At 44.0% G+C, this 24,057-nt stretch overlaps 1 protein-coding gene across 1 annotated transcript in view; it reads right to left on the reverse strand.

The window, feature by feature from the left end:
* LOC309554387 (guanine nucleotide-binding protein G(i) subunit alpha-1) overlaps positions 1 to 24,057 on the reverse strand; it is a 137,746-nt gene that overhangs the window by 15,862 nt on the left and 97,827 nt on the right. Inside the window, exons 6-8 of the mRNA XM_082256060.1 lie at positions 17,989 to 18,118; positions 11,211 to 11,364; positions 2,488 to 2,694 (exon numbers count right to left, since the gene is read on the reverse strand). Of these exons, the coding sequence (XP_082112186.1) occupies positions 2,504 to 2,694; positions 11,211 to 11,364; positions 17,989 to 18,118 (475 nt within the window). The 3' untranslated portion in view covers positions 2,488 to 2,503. The remainder of the gene's footprint in view (positions 1 to 2,487; positions 2,695 to 11,210; positions 11,365 to 17,988; positions 18,119 to 24,057) is intronic.

Genomic DNA, 24,057 nt, shown 5'->3' on the forward strand with positions numbered 1-24,057 from the left:
AAGGGCAGAGAGCTCCAGTCCGACTCAGACGCCAGCAAGGTGGAGGTGGAGTACTGGTTTGGGCTGGTATCATCAAAGATGAGCTTGTGGGGCCTTTTCGGGTTGAGGATGGAGTCAAGCTCAACTCCCAGTCCTACTGCCAGTTTCTGGAAGACACCTTCTTCAAGCAGTGGTACAGGAAGAAGTCTGCATCCTTCAAGAAAAACATGATTTTCATGCAGGACAATGCTCCATCACACGCGTCCAAGTACTCCACAGCATGGCTGGCAAGAAAGGGTATAAAAGAAGAAAAGCTAATGATATGGCCTCCTTGTTCACCTGATCTGAACCCCATTGAGAACCTGTGGTCCATCATCAAATGTGAGATTCACAAGGTGGGAAAACAGTACACCTCTCTGAACAGTGTCTGGGAGGCTGTGGTTGCTGCTGCACGCAATGTTGATGGTGAACAGATCAAAACACTGACAGAATCCATGGATGGCAGGCTTTTGAGTGTCCTTGCAATGAAAGGTGGCTATATTGGTCACTGATTTGTTTTTGTTTTGTTTTTGAATGTCAGAAATGTATATTTGTGAATGTTTAGATGTTATATTGGTTTCACTGGTAAAAATAAATAATTGAAATGGGTATACTGTATCTTTGATTTTTGTTAAGTTGCCTAATAATTATGCACAGTAATAGTCACCTGCACACACAGATATCCCCCTAAAATAGCTAAAACTAAAAACAAACTAAAAACTACTTCCAAAAATAGTTAGCTTTGATATTAATGAGTTTTTTGGGTTCATTGAGAACATGGTTGTTGTTCAATAACAAAATTAATCCTCAAAAATACTCATTTGCCTAATAATTCTGCACTCCCTGTATATAATATATATATCTATATTATATATATATATATATATATATATATATATATATATATATATATATATATATATATATATATATATCTCTATATCTATTATTATACAGGATTTATATAGCGCCAACAGTTTGCGCAGCGCTTTACAATGTGAGGGAAGACAATACAGTTACAATACAATTCAAAACAGGAGGAACTAGAGGGCACTGCTCGTTATCTATATCTATCTATATACAGTACAGACCAAAAGTTTGCACACACCTTCTCATTCAAAGAGTTTTCTTTATTTTCATGACTATGAAAATTGTAGAGTCACACTTCAAGAGGTAGTCACCTGAAATGGTCTTCCAACAGTCTTGAAGGACTTCCCAGAGATGCTTAGCACTTGTTGGCCCTTTTGCTTTCACTCTGCGGTCCAGCTCACCCCAAACCATCTCGATTGGGTTCAGGTCCGGTGACTGTGGAGGCCAGGTCATCTGGCGCAGCACCCCATCACTCTCCTTCTTGGTCAAATAGCCCTTACACAGCCTGGAGGTGTGTTTGGGGTCATTGTCCTGTTTAAAAATAAATGATGGTCCAACTAAACGCAAACCGGATGGAATAGCATGCCGCTGCAAGATGCTGTGGTAGCCATGCTGGTTCAGTAGGCCTTCAATTTTGAATAAATCCCCAACAGTGTCACCAGCAAAGCACCATCACACCTACTCCTCCATGCTTCACGGTGGGAACCAGGCATGTAGAGTCCATCCGTTCACCTTTTCTGCGTCGCACAAAGACACGGTGGTTGGAACCAAAGATCTCAAATTTGGACTCATCAGACCAAAGCACAGATTTCCACTGGTCTAATGTCCATTCCTTGTGTTCTTTAGCCCAAACAAGTCTCTTCTGCTTGCCTTACTTTAGCAGTGGTTTCCTAGCAGATATTCTACCATGAAGGCCTGATTCACACAGTCTCCTCTTAACAGTTGTTCTAGAGATGTGTCTGCTGCTAGAACTCCGTGTGCCATTGACCGGGTCTCTAATCTGAGCTGCTGTTAACCTGCGATTTCTGAGGCTGGTGACTCGGATGAACTTATCCTCCGCAGCAGAGGTGACTCTTGGTCTTCCTTTCCTGGGGCGGTCCGCATGTGAGCCAGTTTCTTTGTAGCGCTTGATGGTTTTTGTGACTGCACTTGGGGACACTTTCAAAGTTTTCCCAATTTTTCGGACTGACTGACCTTCATTTCTTAAAGTAATGATGGCCCCACTCGTTTTCCTGTACTTCGCTGCTTTTTTCTTGCCATAATACAAATTCTAACAGTCTATTCAGTAGGACTATCAGCTGTGTATCCACCTGACTTCTGCACAACACAACTGATGGTCCCAACCCCATTTATAAGGCAAGAAATCACACTTAAACCTGACAGGGCACACCTGTGAAGTGAAAACCCTTTCAGGTGGCTACCTCTTGAAGTGTGACTACAATTTTCATAGTCATGAAAATAAAGAAAACTCTTTGAAAGAGAAGGTGTGTCCAAACTTTTGGTCTGTACTGTATATCTCTATATATCTACAGACACATACATACACACACACATATATACACACACACACACGTGAAACTTCAGAGTATTTTGGCTTACCATGTAATTACACATTTTAGAAAAGGCCACAGTCTTTGAGATTGTTTTTTATGATGACATCAGTTACTGCATCAAATACAAACTGCACGTTCTTGGTGTCTGTTGCACATGTAAAATGGGTATAAATTTCCTTTGTGTCCTTTCTTTTGTTAAGGTCTTCAAACTGACACTGAATATATGCAGCTGCTTCTTCGTAAGTGTTTGAGCCTAAAGAAGAATGAAAAAAAGAAAAAGAAAAAAATGTTTCAGCAATTTTGAGCGAATGTTTTATGAAATATCAAGTCTATATTTTAGTTTCAGTAAGGGATAGGGAGACTTATTTACATTATATATGTACATTATTATATGTACATTATAGATTAACATTTTAAGGGTATGAATAATGTTAGAAACATAGTTTTTTCCTTTACAAAAAAAAACAAAAACATGTCCATTTAAAAGTAGAATTCCAGCTTTCAGTTCACTGAGTGGAGGAGGTGGCAATCAATGGGTCATCCGTCCAAGCCCCCTCTCCAGGCCAATTAGAGGAAGCCTTGGATTCACTAAAAAGAAGAAAAAAAATACAAGGCTTCTTCTGATCGGTGCAGAAGCACTCAGACTGAATTTATTTAGTTTTGGCAGCAGACGGGAAGTTGACCATATTGCTACTGCTTACTATTATGTAGCTAATTGTGAATACTTCTGCAGTACACACATCGCATGTATCAGCGAAAAATGGGATTTTTGACTTACCGTAAAATCCATTTCTCTGATGTTCATTGACGGACACAGCTCCAGATCTTCATAACCATTGAGTTTTACTGCCCCCTATAGAAGTAGGACACTAGGCAGAAAAAATCTGGCTATGCTTATGGGCAGTCCCAGGGAGTATACTCCCTCTCTCTGCTATAGGTACTCAGTTTAGTTACAAGCAGTGTCAGAAGAATTACAACTCCACAGAGGGGCGGGTGCTGTGTCCGTCAATGAACATCAGAGAAATGGATTTTACAGTAAGTCAAAAATCCCATTTTCTCTTTTGTTCTTTGAAAGACACCGCTCCTGATCTTCATAACCATTGGGACGTCCCAAAGCAGTGTTAAACATGAGGGATGGGGAAAAATAAATTCCCAAGGCTAAAACAGTAGCCATCAAAAATAATCATAAAGTCCCAAAGTCCAAAGAAATAAAATCTTCAGTCGACAATAATGATAACTTAAAAACAGATGTGAGATTCAAATAATAAATCGATAACAGTGATGAAATCCCTCCACCTGGTAAATTTCCTCCTTACCCGGCGGACGATAGATAAGTGCAATAAATAATAATAATCAAAAACGAACTCATGTGACCACACCAAAATACTTGTGCTCTTCACCTCTTGTTTAAGAACCAAATAGCCTCTTACCGGAATTATATCAATAACTCGCTCTGTGATTTCCTTGGTGTTGTTGATATGCCTCTCTCCCTTCAAAAAAGTTCAGCAGGCTCCCCAAGGTTCATCAAAGACTTGAGTTAATCTTCCAGTAGCAGGATGATGTCACTGCTGGAGATGGGAAGAGTTTCCCTTCTTCTGACTGACACACACATGGTCCCTGCTTTGTTGTACAGCTAGTGCTTGCTGTGTGTCTCCGGGGAGGACGGGCTCTGGCCCTGGCTATGGACAGTCACAGGGAAAGTCTGTGCTTGAGCAGAGAGAAGACAACGGCTGTGACGAGACAAGTCTGCCGTTTGCCCGTACTACGGAACTCCCTCTGACACCTGCCTCTAGTAGCAGCTGCACGCACATATTCACTAGAGGGGCCCGGTGGGGACAAAAGTCTCTGGTCGGAGGGCGAGCTCCACCGGACGTTCACAGGGTGCTTCTGCGGGTGGATAGCGTTACTAACAAGGGGCGGAGATAGACACTTGGCAAGTCACTGACGCCTGATGACGGAAGGCCCAGGAGGCACTAAACGCCCGAGTAGAGTGCGCCTTGACAGGGAACGGAGGAACTTGACCCCTGATGAAACAGGCCTGAATAACCATCTGTCCGATCCACCTGGAAATGGTCGAAGAGAAAGCGGACAACCCTTTCCGAGGCCCATTCGAGAGTACAAATATTGAGTCTGACTTCTTAAAAGACTCCGTAGCTGCCAAGTACACCCTAATTGCCCAGACCACATCCAAGGCATGCAAGGCAATTTCCTTCGGATGTTTAGGCCTGGGAAACAGGGAAGGCAGCACAATGTCTTCATTCAAATGAAAATCAGACAATGTAAGCAAGGGAATCTCCCAAAGGACCGAAATCCCCAAATTGAGTTCCCAAGGCAGCAACAGAGACCGCACTGGAGGAACCAAATGTCGTACACCTTGAAGAAAGGTACCCACCAGGGAGTGTGCGGCCAAGGGTCATTGGAAGAGGACTGCCAAAGCCGACACCTGGCCCTAGATGTTACTCAAGGCCAATTTCTGTTCAACCCCCCGTTAAAGGAAGGTCAAGATCCGAGCCACCAAAAAAAAAAAAAAAAGAGAGTGAGGATGAACCCCAAGAAACTTACACCATGCAATGTACGTCTTCTACGTACGATGGTAGATCTTCCTAGAAGTAGATTTCCTAGGTTTTAACCGTAGGAATCACCAACTCAGATAAACCTCTATCCTTCAGCACCTGGCGTTCAACAGCCAAGCCGTCAAAGCCAGATACTGTAAAGCAGGATGGAGGATGGGTCTTTGGGACACCAGATGCTCCCTGAGAGGAAACATCCAAGGAACGTTGGCAAACAGCCGCACCAGGTGGGCATACCAAGCCCGGCAAGGCCAGTCCGGAGCCACTAAAATGACCGGAATCCCTTCAGCCCCGATACCGCGTAGAAGTGTTGGCAGAGCTTGAAAGGAGGGAAGGTGTAAATCAGACAATACTGACCCCAACGGGGGCCACCAGTCAGAGGATCCCGTGACCGAGCCACAAACTTCTGCACCTTTCTGTTGAGCCGAGACACCAACAGTTCGACCTCGGGGATGACCCACCGGAGACACAACTGACGAAACACCTCCGGATGGACAACTCCCCTTGGTCCAATGCCTGCCAGTGTTCCACCCCGGGAATGTGTACAGCGGAGAGGGCTGGAACGAACAGCTCTTAGATCCCACCTTAGAATGCAGGCTGCCTCCAGAGCCACCAGCACACTTCTTGTGCCCCCCTGGTGATTGACATAAGCTACGGGCGTGGCATTGTTCGATTGCACACTGCACATCCCTGAAGATGATCCGTCCAATGGTCCAGACAGAGTCTGATCACTCGGAGTTCCAAAACATTGATCAGAAGTCTGGACTATTCCAGTGTCCAGATCCCCTAAACAGAATGCTGTCAAGGACGCCTCCCCAGTCAGACCGGCTGGCATCCGTGGTGATTACTGTCCAATACAAGGGGAGGAAGGATTTTCCCAGCCGAAGCGCCGGAGAACGAAGCCACCATATCAGGGACTCCTTTGTTCCCAGACTCAGCCTGATCGGATTGTCCAGAGACTGCGGAGTCTTTTCCCATTTGGCCAGAATCTCCCTTTGCAGGGATCTCGCATGGAACTGTGAAAACGGAACCACCTCGAATGTAGACACCATCAGGCCCAGCACCCGTATGAAAGTCTGGAGGGATGACCATCTGCTGGACAGCAGGAGATGGAATTGCAACCTGCATTTTCTGGAGTTTGTCCAGAGGAAGGAGCCCTCTGGCCAAGACGGAGTCCAGAGTCAGACCCAGATAGTTTGGCTGGATTCAGAATTTTCAGAAGTCTGCTCTGGTTCTGTCCACAAAGCTAAATTCCTGCAGAGTTCGTATGGTGATTTCCAGGTTGTCCACCAGAGCAGTAGGAGACTCTGCTCACAGAAGGAGGCCATCCAAGTAGCCCAGTAGCACGATCCCCTGTTGGCATAACAAAGCTAGCACCAGAGCCAACACTTTCGTGAAGACCCAAGGAGTAGAGGCGAGACCAAAAGGTAATGCCACAAACCGATAATGCTCCTCTCCTACGGCAAAGCGGAGGAAGCGCCAGTGATCTCAGTGCCGAACCAGCCAGGGTGTACATATTGCGGGCCACAGCCTCTGTCTTCCTGTCAGCCGGATCCTTAAAGGTCGGGGACTCTTCAACTGGAATCATGGTTGCCTTGTTCAATCTGGAAACCGGAGGGTCTACCACCGGTGGAACAGTCCACTTCTTAATAAGAACTCCTCAGAGTAACGCCTAGAAAATGGCCTAGGGACCCCAAGGGAACACTTCGGTCCTCCCCACTCTTTTGTGACAATTTTGTCAAAATAGGCGGTGAAAGGAAACACCTTTGCCACGTTGGATGGCTTGTGAGTGCCAAAGGAAACCTGCCTCTCCATCCTCCATCTTCAAGGTCTCACACACAGATACAATCAGTGCTTTCACCAGCGCCTTTCCGTGCGCAGTTGCAGATATGGAGGACTCATCCTCAATATGAGAGGATTCCGGGCTTGTGGTTGCAGAACCAGCAGGGAGACCCACGTCCGTGGTGGCCAAATCAGATTTAGGATCTGATGAGACAGATGTGGCAGGGGAAGGCGGGGGCGCTTTTTGCTAGCCCGTCGCCCGATAGCTACCACCACTCAGAACACAAAGGACGTCAGGACCGCCGCCAGTGCATCTATGGATAGTTGGGACCCAGAGGGCCCCGCAGCCTCAGAGAGGGGATCCGGTGGGGAGATGTGCTCTAAAGACTCTATGAGTCACCAGGGGGACCCCACAAAGTGTAAAACACTGCAAAAAAAAAAAAAAAAAACCCAACTGTGCTGGTAGCACCACCCGGTCGCCAGGCACAAGCACCAAGCGATCCTCAGCAGAGAGAGAGAACCCCACCAGACTCACCACAGAAACAAGCACCTGCAGCCACCAGGATAATCTGCACTCCATGTGCAGCGATCAGGGAGTAAAAAAATCCAGGAGTCAGCACCAGGGGATAAGGAGGGGCTCCCACAACCAAAACCGCCGCCCACAGGGCTCCACTGTCATGACTGCAGTTATTTTTAATGGCAAACCACAGCAAATAGGCTGCCAGGCAACACATGGTCACCATGCATAGAAACACACAGGCTACAGCAAAATGACGTTTATTGCATTGGTTCAATAATAAACTTCCCTAGTGCTATTAACAGAAAAACACCAAAAATATACAGTGCCTTCCGAAAGTATTCGGCCCCCTTGAACTTTGCGACCTTTTGCCACATTTCAGGCTTCAAACATAAAGATATAAAACTGTAATTTTTTGTGAAGAATCAACAAGTGAGACAATCATTAAGTAGAACGAAATTTATTGGATATTTCAAACTTTGTTAACAAATAAAAAACTGAAAAATTGGGCGTGCAAAATGATTCAGCCCCTTTACTTTCAGTGCAGCAAACTCTCTCCAGAAGTTCAGTGAGGATCTCTGAATGATCCAATGTTGACCTAAATGACTGATGATAAATAGAATCCACCTGTGTGTAATCAAGTCTCTGTATAAATGCACCTGCACTGTGATAGTCTCAGAGGTCCGTTTAAAGCGCAGAGAGCATCATGAAGAACAAGAAACACACCAGGCAGGTCCGAGATACTGTTGTGGAGAAGTTTAAAGCTGGATTTGGATACAAAAAGATTTCCCAAGCTTAAACATCCCAAGGAGCACTGTGCAAGCGATAATATTGAAATGGAAGGAGTATCAGACCACTGCAAATCTACGAAGACCTGGCCGTCCCTCTAAACTTTCAGCTCATACAAGGAGAAGACTGATCAGAAATGCAGCCAAGAGGCCCATGATCACTCTGGATGAACTGCAGAGATCTACAGCTGAGGTGGGAGACTCTGTCCATAGGACAACAATCAGTCGTATACTGCACAAATCTGGCCTTTATGGAAGAGTGGCAAGAAGAAAGCCATTTCTTAAAGATATCCATAAAAAGTGTTGTTTTAAGTTTGCCACAAGCCACCTGGGAGACACACCAAACATGTGGAAGAAGGTACTCTGGTCAGATGAAACCAAAATCGAACTTTTTGGCAACAATGCAAAACGTTATGTTTGCCGTAAAAGCAACCCAGCTCATCACCCTGAACACACCATCCCCACTGTCAAACACGGTGGTGGCAGCATCATGGTTTGGGCCTGCTTTTCTTCAGCAGGGACAGGGAAGATGGTTAAAATTGATGGGAAGATGGATGGAGCCAAATACAGGACCATTCTAGAAGAAAACCTGGTGGAGTCTGCAAAAGACCTGAGACTGGGACGGAGATTTGTCTTCCAACAAGACAATGATCTAAAACAAAGCAAAATCTACAATGGAATGGTTCACAAATAAACATATCCAGGTGTTAGAATGGCCAAGTCAAAGTCCAGACCTGAATCCAATCGAGAATCTGTGGAAAGAACTGAAAACTGCTGTTCACAAACGCTCTCCATCCAACCTCACTGAGCTTGAGCTGTTTTGCAAGGAGAAATGGGCAAAAATTTCAGTCTCTCGATGTGCAAAACCGATAGAGACATACCCCAAGCGACTTACAGCTGTAATCGCAGCAAAAGGTGGCGCTACAAAGTATTAACCTAAGGGGACTGAATAATTTTGCACGCCCAATTTTTCAGTTTTTTATTTGTTAAAAAAGTTTGAAATATCCAATAAATTTCGTTCCACTTCATGATTGTGTCCCACTTGTTGATTCTTCACAAAAAATTACAGTTTTATATCTTTATGTTTGAAGCCTGAAATGTGGCAATAGGTCGCAAAGTTCAAGGGGGCCGAATACTTTCGCAAGGCACTGTATGTAAATAGGTCTGACAAATATCTCTCTCTCTCCATCTAGAAACCAGCTGTTTTTTTTCCGCACAGATGTACATTTCAGATTTCAGGACATTCAGCACTGTAGCATTAACCGGTTGCCGACCGCCGCACGACTATATACTGCGGCGGTCAGCCCCGGCCAGGCAGAGTGACGTATCGGTACGTCACTCGCCTGTCATTGACTTGCGAGCCTATCGCGGGCGGGCGCGCGCCCGCCCGCCGCGGCTCGTTCACAGGCAAGTCAGTGCGTGTGACCGGCGGACTCGATGTCCGCCAGTCACACTGCGATCGCTCCTGTGAAGGGAGAAAGACAGAGCAGCTTGTGTAAACAAGCTGCCTGTCAGTTCTCCCTGTGTAAAAGTGAAGATCTGTCCGTTCTACTATGTAGAACGGTTGATCTTTGCTTTTACACCAATAGGAAAGTCCCTACACAGTTAGAATCACGCCCCTAGGACACACTTAACCCCTCCCTGTCCAATAAAGTTAACCCCTTCCCTGCCAGTGTCATTTTTGCAGTAACAGTGCATATATATAGCACTGATTACTGCAGTAATGTCACTGGTACCCCCAAAAGTGTCAAAAATGTCAGTCAAGGGTCCGATCTGTCCGCCGCAATGTCGCAGTACCGAAAAAAAAAATCGCAGATCGCCGCCATTACGCGTTAAAAAAAAAAACACCAAAAATGACAAAAATCTTTCCCTTTGTTAGTAAACGCGATAACTTTTGCGCAAACCAATCAAAATACGCTTTTTGCGATTTTTTTTACCAAACATATGTAGCATAAAACAAATTGGCCGAAAAATGTTAAAAAATTTTGATTTTTACTTTTTTTTTGGGGGAATTTCATATAAAAAAATGTGAAAAATATTGTTATTTTTGCAAAATTTACGCTCTTTTTTTGTTTATAGCGCGTGATCAAAAAATTGCACAGGTGATCAAATACCACCAAAAGAAAGCTCTGTTTGTGGGAAAAAAAGGACGTCAAATTCGTTTAGGTACAGTGTCGCACGACCACGCAATTGTCCGTTAAAGTCAAGCAGTAAAAAATCGCAAAAAAAACCCTGGTCCTTTAGCAGCCAAATCCTCCGGGGCTTAAGTGGTTAAAGAAAACAATTTTTTTCCCCCCAGATATTTAGGTCATCCCTTTCAAAATACACCATCTACTAGAGCAAATTCAAGTTGGCCTTAGTACTACCAATACCATATATTCCCTTTTCACCAGACTAACAAAATATGTGCTTTATGTCTTGAGGGCAAATTTGAAAAAGTTAGACATAATTAAAAAAATGTACATCTTTCGAATACATGCACAGCTCACCATGTTTTGTCCCTTTAAACACACTGAAAGTACAGAAAAATAACTTGCTGTGTCAGAAATATAGTATGCTCCTACCTTCCTCTCAGTCAGGACAACACAGTGGGAGGCATTCACAAAGGATGTGAAGACACCCTTTAGAATGCCGTTGGCTAACAAACTGAAATGGTTGGCGGGTGCTGCAACTCATGTACCTGTCAGACACGGGTTCATAAATCTGTCAAGTGTTGGGAACGGAGGTTGGATAGTCCATTATGATCTCCATCTGTGGGCTTCTTTTCTCCTCTCTCCCCCCCCCAGCCACAGCACCCATCACACCAACAAGCGCCACAAGGGTGTGCAGAGCCTGTTGGGAGACTGAGAATAATTCCCCACCAGGTCCATCTAGCTGTTGATTTCAAAAGCACATCACATGATAGTAGGAGGACTATTATTTGCTTTTCAGTCCAAAAGTGGCATTTGAACACCACGAGCTGTCAAAAGTAATTCTTTACTGCCGAAGGCAGTTTACAAACCTAACTGCTTGATAATCGCCACTTTTTAAAATAGTTCTAAAATAAAAAAAATCTTCAAAAACAAAAACCCACTCATGCATTATTTTATTCTAGAAAAGTAATGTTATTTACCTGCATATTCAGGATAGCAGATTGTCAGAGGACTCCTCTTAATTTTCTCCTCGAAGAGATCCTTCTTATTTAAGAAAAGAATAATGGAGGTGTCCGTAAACCACTTATTATTGCAGATGCTGTCAAATAATTTCATGCTTTCATGCATTCGGTTCTAAAGAATGGGTAAACAAAATAAATAAATTATAGTAGTTAAAATGAACCTTCGAAATAAACACTGATCCTTCCAGTATATTTTAAAGAGTTGCGTTTTATGACAATACTTTATACACTATTTTTTAGGATAAATACTGGTTGTATAAGCACAATACATTTTAAAATAATTTGGCTTGAACATCCAACCGAGTTTTTTTTTTTTTATAAAGAGATTAGCAATTACATTTGCTGGACATTAAAAAATCAATTCCACTGCAATTCTGCTTCAGAGACCTCCACCCTGCATGATAACATTTTTCGCTACAGCTGTGGCCAAAAGTTTTAATAAAGAAAAAAATATTACATTTTCATAAAGTCTCCGGCTTAAGCGTTTTTAGATCTTTTTGTCAGATGTTACTATGGTATACTGAATTATAATTACAAGCATTTCATAAGCGTCAAAGGCTTTTATTGACTTTACATTAATGTTATGCAAAGAGTCAATATTTGCAGTGCTGACCATTATTTTTCAGGACCTCTGCAATTTGCCCTGGCATGCTGTTAATCATCTTGGCCACATACTGATTGATGGCAGCCCATGCTTGCATAATCAATGCTTGGAGTTTGTTAGAATTTGTGGGATGTTTTTTTATTCTTCACCTGCCTCAGTTTCCTGACCAGGGCAAAAATGTCCCATCATGCTGGAAAAAAAGGCATGGTTCGGCACCAAGCGTTTCTTGGATGGTTGGGAGAAGTTACTCTTGCAGGATGTTTTTGTACCATTATTTATTCATGGCTGTGTTCTTAGGCAAAATTGTGAGTGCACTCCCTTGGCTGGGAAGCAACCTCACACAGGAATAGTCTCAGGATGCTTTAATGTTGGCATGACACAGGACGGATGGTAGCACTCACCTTTTCTTCTCCTGACAAGGTTTTTTTCTGGATGCCCCAAACAATAGGAAAGGGGATTCATCAGAGGAAATAAACTTTACCCCAGTCCTCAGCAGTCCAATCCCTGCACCTTTTGTAGAATATTAGTCTACCCCTTATGTTTTTCCGGGAGAGAAGTGGCTTCTTTGCTGCCCTTCTTGACACCAGGCCATCCTCCAAAAGTCTTCACCTAACTGTGCCTGCAGATGCACTAACACCAGCCTGCTGTCATTCCTGAGCAAGCTCTGCACTGGTGGTGACCCGATCCCGCAGCTGAACCAAATGTAGGAGACGGTCCTGGAGCTTGCTGGACTTTCATGGGTGCCCAGGAATTTTTTTTTTTTTTTTTTATGGAATTAAGTTCATTTTCATGGCAAAGAGGGACTTTGCAATTCATCCAATCACCTTATAACATTCTGAAGTGTATGCAAATTGCCATCATAAAAACTGGGGCATCGGACTTTGATAAAAATGTTATTTGTGTCATTCTCAAAACTTCAAAAACACATCCACTTTGTGAAAGTGTGCACAGACAACAACGGTGGCCGCCTTGCAAACCTGCATCACTGACTGATCCACCTGGAAATGTTCGCAGCACAAGCGGTCCGAGGTCCATCCTTGAGTAGAAATAGTGACTCTGACTTCCTAAAAGACTCCATAGCTGCCAGGTAAACCCTGATTGCACGAACCACATCCAGGGAATGAAAGGTAATTTCATTAGGATGTTTAGCCCTGGAACATAGGGAAGGCAACACAATGTCTTCATTCAAATGGAAATCAGAGACAACCTTTGGAAGGAACGAGTGACAGGGACGAAGAACCACCTTATCTCTGTGAACCACCAGTTAAGGTGATTGACAAGACAACACCGCCAGCTCAGACACCCCACACACAGCAGTAATAGCTACCAAAAAGGCCACCTTCTGGGACAACGTAAGCAGGGGAACCTCCCGAATATTTTTCGAAGGGAGATTTTTGGAGAACTGACAACCTTATTGAGGCAATGTGGCCAATGGATGTGGAAAGAAAACCGCCAAGGCAGAAACATGGCCCTTGATGGTACTCAAGGCCAGGTGCTGCTCAACCCTCTGTTGGAGGAAAGCCAAGATCCGAGCCATCGAAAAGAAGCGAGGGAGAACCCCAAGAAAACTCTCACCACGCAATGTAGGTCTTCGAAGTACGATGGTAGATCTTCCTAGAGGTAGATTTTCTAGCCTTTAACAGCCTAGGAATCGCAGATTCTGACAAACCTATCCTTCAGCACCTGACTTTCAACAGCCAGCCGTTAAAGCCAGCAACTGTAAAGCGGGATGGAAGAATGGCCCTTGGGACAGCTGATCTTCCCTGAGAGAAAGTCTCCAAGGAGCATCAGCAACCAGCCATACCAGATTAGCATACAAAGACCAGTGAGACCAGTCTGGAGCCACTAGAATGACCAGAATTTCTTCTGCCTCAATCCTGCACAGGAGTCTTGGCAGAAGCTTGAGAAAGGGGGGAAAGGAGTAAATCAGATGATACTGACACCAAGGAGCCACCAATGCGTCTGTGGCATCGGCCAGAGGATCGGGAGACTGTGCCACAAACCTCTGTACCTTCCTTGGAATGTGTACAGCAGAGAGAGTTGGAACAAAATCGGTCTGCCCACCTTAGAATGCCAGCTACTTCCCGAGCCGCCAGGAAACTTCTCGTGCCCCCTTGGGGATTGACATAGACCATGGCATTGTCCAATTCAATTCATACCGGACACCCTTGAAGACAAATTTGTCCAATGATCCTGACAAAGTCTGATCACTCGGCGTTCCAGTACATCAGCAGAGTCCAAACCCCCAGAGTCCAGACCCTCTGAGCACAATCTGTCCCAAGGTCCCCACCCGGACATGCTGGCACCCGGAGGGATGACCGTCTGCTAGACAACAGAAGCTGAATTGCCTCCTGAAATGTCTGTAGTTTTTCCAGAGGAAGAAACACTCTAGCTGAGGCCGAGTCCAGAGTCAGACCTAGATAATCCAGTTTTGTGGACCGAACCACAGCAGACTTCTGAAGGTTCAGAATCCCACCAAACTCCCTCAGAGTACGCAGAGTAACCTCCAAGTTGTCCATTAGAGCAATCTGAGGCTCTGCTCGCAGAAGATGATCGTCCAGGTACCCCAGTACCGCAATCCCCTGCTGCCGCAACAATGCTAGCTCTGGGGCCAACACGGAGGAGAGACCAAAGGGTATTGCCAAAAACTGATAATGCTCCTCGCCCACGGCAAAGCGGAGGAAGAACTGGTTACCGGCACATATTGGAATGTGAAGGTAAGCGTCTTTTATGTCGATAGAAGCGAGAAAATCCCCCCTGATGTAGGGAATCCACTACTGTGCGAATGGACTCCATTCAGAATGGACTTATGTACCCGCACAAAGCAGTTTAGCGCCTTGACGTCCAGAATTGGCCGTACCTTGCCTTCCTTCCTGGGAACTGTAAAGAGGTTTGAGTAAAACCCCTAAAAACTGTCCAAAATTGGAACTGTAACAATCACCCCTTGAAGTAGCAAGTCTTGCACTGCCCTAAAGAGACTCGTAAGCAATCTGCGGACAAGTGCAGGTTGGTTGGAAGAGAAGAACCTTTCCCGAGGGTTAGACCGAAACTATCTTGTAGCCGGACCTTATGACGTTGTGGACCCACTTGTCCTGTACCTGGGAGGTCCACAGATCCGGAAACCAGCGAAGATGTCCCCCCACCCAGATACGGGTGAGGGCACCCCTTCATGCAGAGGAAGCCTTGTTCGCAGGTCTGGAAGAGCCCACTCGTGGCTTGCCAGACCAGGTCCTCTATGAACCTCCCGTGGAGGCTCTGAAGGGCTTTGATACCTTGTCTTGAGGGACGAAAAGGCCTCTTATGAGCCGAGAAGAATGGCCCATCTTTACGACGGGGCTCCTTGACCTTGGTAGCCTGCGGAAGAAGAGTACTCTACCCCCCTGTGAGACCCTTAATGAGGTCATCCAAGTAAGCTCCAAACAGGCGATTTCCTACAAGGGGGAGATCAGATAAGGCCTTCTTAGAAGTCTGGTCTGCAGACCAGCATTTCTGCCAGATAATACGCCGAAGGATCACTGCCGATGCAGACAGCATAGAAATCAAAGGAGCCTCATCCAAACAGGCATTACAAAAACTGTAGCCCCTGGAGCAACTGATCCACCGGCTTTCCAAAGGCAGGGGGAAGTGGTTTCCCCTCCAGGTCCCGGCATAAATTTTTAGCCCACTTGGTCATAGTTTGCGACACCAGGGCAATAGTAAATACTGGCCTAAGTGCTGAACCAGCCACAGTGAACATGTGGCAGGCCTCCCCCTCCTATCAGCCGGATCTTTAAAGGCCAGGGACTCCTCAACCAGAATTAAGGTCGCTTTATTTAAACTGGGAACCGGCGAGTCTATTACAGGTGGGACCATCCACTTTTTAAGCAGGGAATCCTCATAAGGATACTGGATAGCAAAACGCTTAGGGACCACAAGAGAGCATTTTGGAAAACCCCATTATTTTGTGACAATGTTGTCAAAGTAAGCGTAAAAGGGGAACACCCTCGCCGCTTTGGAGGGCCTGTGGGTCCAAAAAGAGACGGGCGCCTCCGATGCAGCATCAGCCACATTCTCCATTTTTAAAGTTTCAGGCAATGACACAATCAGTGCATCCTCCAACGCCTTTTCATGCGTGACTAGAGGAGCAGGGGAATCGTCCTCACTATCGGAGCACTCATGATGCCTGGACGCAGACCCAGTAGGGTGAATCGCGTCCACGGCAGCCCCAAACCGATTCAGGATCTGATGAGACAGATGGGGCAGGGGAAGGAGGGGGGCGATATATACTTAGCTCACCTGGAAAACCTAACAATCAGTGGAGGGTTAAAGATAGGAAAATGTTCCATTTAAAAAAGGAAAAAAAAATGCCAGGACCAGAGATCCCAGCAAAGAACTAGGTCCTCACTCCTGAATAGGCAGAAAAAGCCTATAGCTAAGAGTGGGAGGAAACCCCCTGGGACTGCCCCATTGGCGTTGTCAAGCATTTTCCTGCCTATTGTCCTACTCCTGTAGGAGGCAGTATACCCCAATGGTTAAGATGATAAGGAGTTGTGTATGTCAACGAAAGAAAGAGAAAAAAGATTTAGATGGAGTTGGGCTTTCACTACTGGCCATAAGAACCCCCCCTTGCCACAGTGATGCACCAATAGTGAGGAGGAGGTGAGACCTGCCTCTAGACCACATCAGCTGGCAGAAATTGCACACCAGAGCACCTTTTGATTCAGGGTTCCCAGGTCAGTCAACAAAAAACTAGACATTTGGTCATATGGAAACTTTAGGTAAACCCATAAACGCTAGCATACCCATTTAGCGTTCATTCATACTAGGGAGTGCATTGGAATGGCACATGAATGGCGTACAGTTCCTGTTCAATTTATATGCAGTTCTGTGAAGTGCGATTTCAGCCCATTCATTTTGAATGTTACGAAAAATCGCAGCACACCGAAAAGTAGTGCATGCACTACTTCTTGAAATGGACTGCTTTTGGATTGCATGATTCTTTTGTTCGATGCGATCCGGCGCAGGCAAAAGCACTGCGTTTGCAACCTGCATTTGGAGCATTGGTACTTTGCACTGACTCTTGTTGCAGATTGCAAGGGCAGTGCGAGTGGAATGTGGTGTGGCAAACCGCAGGGGGAACACCACTACATTCTAGTGTGGCCCTTAAGGATTTTCAATATGGGATATTGAGGCTGTGATTTCTCTGATTTCTTCTCAGTGAGTTCTCTGAAAATACATGTGGTCTGACTGTTGTGCCAACTCATATTTCAGGATTTTGAATCACTGACCTAAGAAACCACACAGAACAACTACCTCTCTAGGTATTTAAGCTATTGGTTCAATATAACAGACAAACTGGAAGGGATCAGCAAGACCGATGGAATTCCAGGTATTGCTATGTTATACATAGTTCCATTGGACCAATGTAACCATGTATATATCTTTATATCTGGCTGATGCCCCTGAAAGCAGGAATTTAAAGTAGTGGACACCGCTCCAAGTTTCTGGGTCCCGAGCCACATGGCCTTCCTGATATATTGTAGACCATGTCGTTTGCCCAGCACAGGCGCTATTCAGAGAATGCTTTGCATTTTCTGAATGAATGCAAAGCGCTCTCTGATTGGGCAAGGTGGAGAGAGTGAGGTCATTACCCTGCCTTGTCCAATCAGAGAATGCTTTTTATGCATTCAGAAAATGCAAAGCATTCCCTTAATAGCATTCATGCAGAGCGGCTGACCTCCATTGTTCTGTAAGCAGGAGACCCGGCAACTAAGCACAAGACCCAGAAACCGGTATAGATCACTGGAGTAGCGGTGTCTACTTAAGTGATGTACAGCTTCCAGGGGCATCAGTCAGGTATGAGATATACATAGGTCCAAAGCATGCTCCCATGCTCTTTTCCAGTTTCTGTAGTTCTACCAAATAAGCTCCTTATTAAGATATACATCGTCCAATTTAAGCAACCTAAATAAAAAAAAAAACCTTAAATTCCATGAACACGTCTTAAGGCAGCTGCAAGAGAAAACATTGAGCAACATGAATAAATACATAAATCGACTTAATGTGGAGATATTACTACAGAAAAAGAGCTAACACAGAATATCTCACATCTATCCAGCTATCACCTTGTGCAAATGTAACCTTCATACTCACCATCTCTTCATCTTCGGCCAGAACTAAGTCATAATCACTCAGGGCTACGCAGAAAATGATTGCTGTAACTCCCTCAAAGCAATGAATCCACTTTTTCCTTTCAGATCTTTGACCGCCAACATCAAACATCCTGAGAGAGAAGTGAGAAGATAAATGATCAGAAAGACAGTTTCCATGTGTTAGAGGCTGAACTCGTTTCTAAGCTCTAAACCTAAATAATTTCCACTACAGTACCAGCCAATGACTGCTATATTTTGATCAGCTTTTTTCCTAAATTTCAAAATAAGGCATTCTAATTTTAAAGCGGACATGTCAACATTAAATTGTTCATTAAATTAGGAATACTTGTATGATATTGGCTATTTTTCTTACTTTGTTTTTTTAATTGATTGCTCCCATTTGTGTTAACAGTAGCTAAAGACTCAACACATTCGGAGCATTAAAATAAATCTCAAAGCTTAAATAGTTTCCTATGTAAAAATATCATGGAAGAACAGCGCTTGGTGCCTTCAGTAACCAGAGACCCGCTTCTTTCTTCCACTGCACAAATGGGAGTCTGATCATTGCACAGGGCAACAGGGACTGAAATCTAGAAACATACACAGGCCACATCCAGTTAAGTGGCATTTAAATGTATACATTTATGCAGGTATATTTAATGATGACAGATCCATTTGTAACGGAAACACAGAAATATTCTAGATATGGCAGATATAACTAAGGGAGCAGTACAGGAAAAATAAAAGATAAAAATAAATACAAAAAATAAAAAAAGTCTAAAGCAAAGCACAAGTTGCAAAAGGGAAAAGAAAATCATACTTTTAAAATGGAGAATGTTAGGCTAAGGAAGAAAGAAATCAAGAGTAACTACATCACAAGAATAGTACATAACCTTTTATACAGAATGTTACGCAAAACCACTAAGAAAATGTAAACCACAAGTGAACAAAACATTACTATAATAAATGTGCAGGTTTTGTGCAATCTCGGACTGCAAAGTAATCTTTTAAAAGGCCACATAACAGATTTCTACGACCCATTACTGTCCATACAACTTCCGTAGGCAACTATCTGGATGGCACAGAACTTTTCTGTGAGGACAACCCCGTAATGCTAGCTAGCAGAATAAGCTGCAGAAACGCATTTCACAAAAGGGGTTTGGTGTTGTCGGTCCCTTTCCTGGCTCTGAACTTCCAGGGCTGCAATTGTTAACATCTTTGGCTCTTTAGGCAAAATAGCAGTACAGTTGGGTCTGATGGAAATACACCCCCTGCTTCCTCCTCCTCCAATGAGAAAAGTTCTTTCATTGATTGCACTGGTTGCAACACTGTCTGTGAATAATTGAGAGCCTGATCTGCCACAGGATTCTTTCCTCCATTTATAGATTGTTACAAGCAGTGCAATCAATGAAAGAATTTCTCCGTGTTCTACATGAAATTACCTACATGGTCACCACTAACCTTCAAACATAAAGCAACTATAAAAACGCAACTTAAAAAAAAAAAAAAAAAAAAAAAACAACATCATCCCTCTCATACATACCTGCTCTGTGAAATGGTTGTGCCCTTCTGAGGTCACCTGCTGGTGGTCCTGGCTCCTCCTCATGCCAAATGCATCCATAGCAAGTGGCTTGGTATGGTGGGGGCATCATGCAGACTTGTGCCTGAGCCATACTGTGTGTGTCCATAGACAAACACAGAGCGGCTTGTATTTATTTATTTATTTATTTATTATTTTAAGAACACCACACTTCTCCATTAAAGGCATTATAAACCTGCAACTTGTGTTTTAAACTTGCATAAGATGTGAATTGATCATGTAGTGGATTAGTGTCATCTGTAGCCTTGTACACACAGCCTATTGTAGAGGAAGAGCTGGTTCAGACCCGAATCACACAGAAATTTGGTACATGTTAACTGTGCATTCCCCTGCAGTGATTCATTTGAATGTGCTGCAAACGACACCAGATCATACAAAAAAGTATAGCATGCACTGCGGTACCATCTGGTGCCTGCAAACTCTGCTTTTGGGATGCCATTAATGCATTTTCACCCGCAGCAAATCGCAAAGGAAGTGCGTTTTGAGCACGATGCAGGAAACACAAGGAACGCTCCTTTCCTGTACTGCAATCCGGTGTGATCCAGCCTTAAATCTTGTGAAGAAATTACATATTCCATGATCCCTGGATCTTTCCGTCATTGCTTCTGCGGGTGAGAATTAGCAATTCGATCTGACAAAGGCATAGCAATTAACAAAAAGATCACTGTTTCAGCACATTAGCACACCCACATTTGTGATGCAACACGAAATTGCAAGGCATTAACTGGATGCAGAGTGACCAAGAACAAGAAGTTGTCTTTAGTGAACAGGGACAAGCTAAAAAGGGAACTGATCAGCTATGACATTACAAACTACAAATCACAACATGTGAGCCCATTCTTACCCTTACAAGGTAAGGCAAACACACAACACAGGTAATACACGAATACTAGCAAATAAAATAAACATTTGAAAGTGCACATTGCCATTAAAGAAGTAGTCTTGCCAGAAGATGAAAAGGCTTGTTAAATCCTCATAGGAATCCGTGACTATTACACTTCCCATTCAAATCTTTGCAAGGGTTGCTGTGCACATTCATACAACCACACTGGAGCAAGAAGACTAAGTGCTGATTGAGAGCATGGAAAGAGGGTAGGCATGCGATAGTGTACATAGCAAACTTCCAAAGAGAAAAATTGACCGCACTCAGAGATGAATGAACTTGAAGTGTTTATTCCCATTCATAAAAGACAACGGTGCATCGAACAGACATGGACATGGTTGACATGTTTCACGACTCTGAAGGTCGCTTACTCATAACCCTTCCTCATAGTGTACATAGCACCCTTCCCCATCTCCTCTGAAAGCTGTCAGATAGAAACTTCTGCAGCTCTGCTAGGCATCATGGTGCTTTCTCTGATCTCCTATGCCAGCTAAAAAGAAAGAATGAGGCTTGATCTGCTGCCAGTTATTCATGTAGACATCAGAACAGTAACTGTCAGCTTGTGTTGTTGTGACGACAGTGGTTTGAGATGAGAGTCCTCATTCACAAAAACACGCATCCAGCTACTACACTAGTCTCTCTCTGATAAGTGAAGTAGCTGGCTTGTTTTTGTGGGCTTATATTTTCCTGAAGGCGGGCATTCCTCTCTAGCCACCATCATTCACGACAACATTAGTGGACAGTTACTACTCCACTCTCCCCTAAATAGCTGGTGGCGGGTCAGGGCTCAGTATTTCGGATCATAATAAAGATGCTTACCAGAGTTGATCAGTGGAGTCAAAGGTCTGCAGGAATACACAGAGGTTTGCAGATGCTTTATCTTGCTGGCAGCTTTTGGAGGGGGATTGGTTGTGAAGGCTGTTTTGTGTGCACTGTTACGTGCAGACGGGGTGGCAGAGGTGCAGAATGGGGAAGGGTGGTGGCTCCAGACTTGCCTGCAACCACTCCACAGAAATGCCCACAAATAGGGATTCAGCCTGGGACAGAGCCCTGCAAAGATTTAAATGGGACCAAGTGTAATGTGCACTGGGTCCCTCCCACCCGGGACGTGGGTAAAGGCTTGGGTTAGTTTGGTTAGTAACAAGCATTTTAACCTCCTAAATCATGGAAAAAGCCACAAAGATGTGAACAGGCATCACTCAAAACTGTTGTTTTCGTCACTTCACTCACTAGCAGTTAGAACAAATGGTTGGCATGGTTATTTATGGTGTTTGTGGTTATTTAAAAGAAATGTCTACTGAAGCAAATACAGTACATGGGCTGGCATTGCGGACTTTGTTCTAAAAGCACTAGTTGTCTCTAGTGTTAATACTTTTTGAGCCACTAATCCAGAACAAGTATGCTGGGGAGGGTTGATCATTTAAAGCAAATCGTGTTTCTTTGATAAGAGTAGAAACTCTTTTGCAACAACAGATCATCCAAACGTTCAGAGGCATTTTACTATGACCCTAAAAATATTCATTCGATTTTAGAATTTATTTGCTTTAATAGTAAATGGCTTTGTGCAAAACCCCAATAAGATCTTAGACTGTATGTAATGACTATGACGCCATTTGTTAATACAGTGTACAGAACATACAGTTAAATGACCACTAGGAAAAGCCACAACTATTCCACAACTATTCCAGAATGCATTCCGTGGTTTTTTACTACCTCTTCATTAAAATAAAAGCAGCACTAAAACAGATGCTTGAAATAAATCAGCTTGACTTTGCAAAAATGTAAATACTAAAGTGTACAGGACAACATCTCCACCTTACAAAAAAACTGCAAAACCGAGCCTTTTATATTAAAAAACCCTTGCTGCTCATGGGCTACATAACGTCATTTTGTACAATTAAATATCATTATGGTCTTGAACACAAGCATAACTGCATGTAATGTCAGTACGTCACTCATAATACAGGTCAACGCACAGGACCAGTTTGTAATTAGTTTCCCGATGGAGTGCCTCTTGCACAAAACTCCCAGCATGCTGTTTTCCAGTTAGCGCATTTTTTTTTTTTTAAAGGATAAGTTCACTTTTTTTTTTTTTTTTTTTTTTTTTAAGTTCACCTTTTGTAACATGTTACACCCTTATTTCAGTGTTTTACTTGCAACATATGCGCACTGGCCCCCGCAACCCCCCCCCCCCCCCAAATCCCATGTTGACAGCGAGTGAGGGCACCCCACGCTCGCTGTCACAATCTAAGAAAAAAAAAAAAAAAAGTGTTTGGTGAGTGGAAAAAGTACAGACAGCCTTTTTCAGCTTTTGGCTTTCTCAAAGAACTACCAGGGCACTGTTGAGCGCTCCAGTAGGTGATTGAGTCTTCCAGTCAGTGTAACTGCCTGCCAGTATTGGACGTACGGGAAGACAGTAAGGCCGGGTACACACACATGCAGCCGCTGGTTCATGACTGGGGTCTGGTGCGTCCCTGTTCACCGGTTCAGGTGCAAATCCGGTCCGAATTTTTGCCTAAATTTACACCGGAATCTAACCCAAGACGCACAGGACCCTTTTTGAATGTGAAAGGTGGTCACTCCGAGCCTGTGTGAAACGGCTCCATTAAGAGCTGGTCACACTCGTCTGTCATGTAAATTGGATGCGGGGAAACCTGCACTCAATTCGCATATGTGCGACTGTGAACCCAGCCTTAAACAGTCTGCAGAACCGTGGCAATAAACACACGATCTGCTGATCACAGGGGCAATGCTTTTCAAGCTCTTAACAAAAATAATAATAAATGCATATTTTTTTACCTACAAACTTATGTGCATTTATTATTTTTCTTCAAAGGTAAACTTCTGCTCTAATAAGTAATTTCTTACCATGTGCATCTATAGCATGAACCGTTCTACATTGCAGATAACTCAACTAGCGTTCCCTGACTGCTATGTTAACAGTAGGTGTAATATCAAAGTTAGGATTGGAGTTGGTTATTGCATAGCAAGGTACTTCGTAAGCAGACTGCCTAGGAACAACCTTCTTTAAATCCAGCAATGCTAGAGGAATTCAAAAGCAATACAGGGGAGGGATATATCTATTTCATATATTATACTCATCAGAAACGCATGCACAGAGATTTAAAATAAATCCAATCTAAGGTGCCAGCTGGCACTTAAATTACCCAAAACACAGAACAATTAGGCCCCTTGCAAGTGGGGGCGTCTAGATGCTGTGCGTCCCTCCAAGCATTATAGTGTGCCTGGGAGAAAGAGATGCAGTGTTCCATTTCTGCTGCTGGAAGCCTATCAAAGTCTGTGGCAGCTGCGACTGGACAGGGCTGAATGGTGTAGCATGCAGTACCCATCTTTAGGGCCCCTTACATTTAAGGACAAATGCCCAGAATTAATTCATCCTTGAACGCATAGGGCACTAAACGCTTTGATAGGTAGTGTGGCTGGATGCTGCAACTGTGCCTCCCAGACTCATTAAAACAAATGGAGGGAAAAACAGCAGCTAGACATGCAAGGGGCTATAGGCAGAATACACAGCAAGGAAAAGAAAATATATCAATTTAGTGAGTGAGCGTGTATAAAAGTATATA

The sequence above is a fragment of the Pelophylax lessonae genome (genome assembly GCF_965119305.1).
Source record: "Pelophylax lessonae genome assembly, chromosome: 4".
Taxonomy (NCBI): domain Eukaryota; kingdom Metazoa; phylum Chordata; class Amphibia; order Anura; family Ranidae; genus Pelophylax; species Pelophylax lessonae.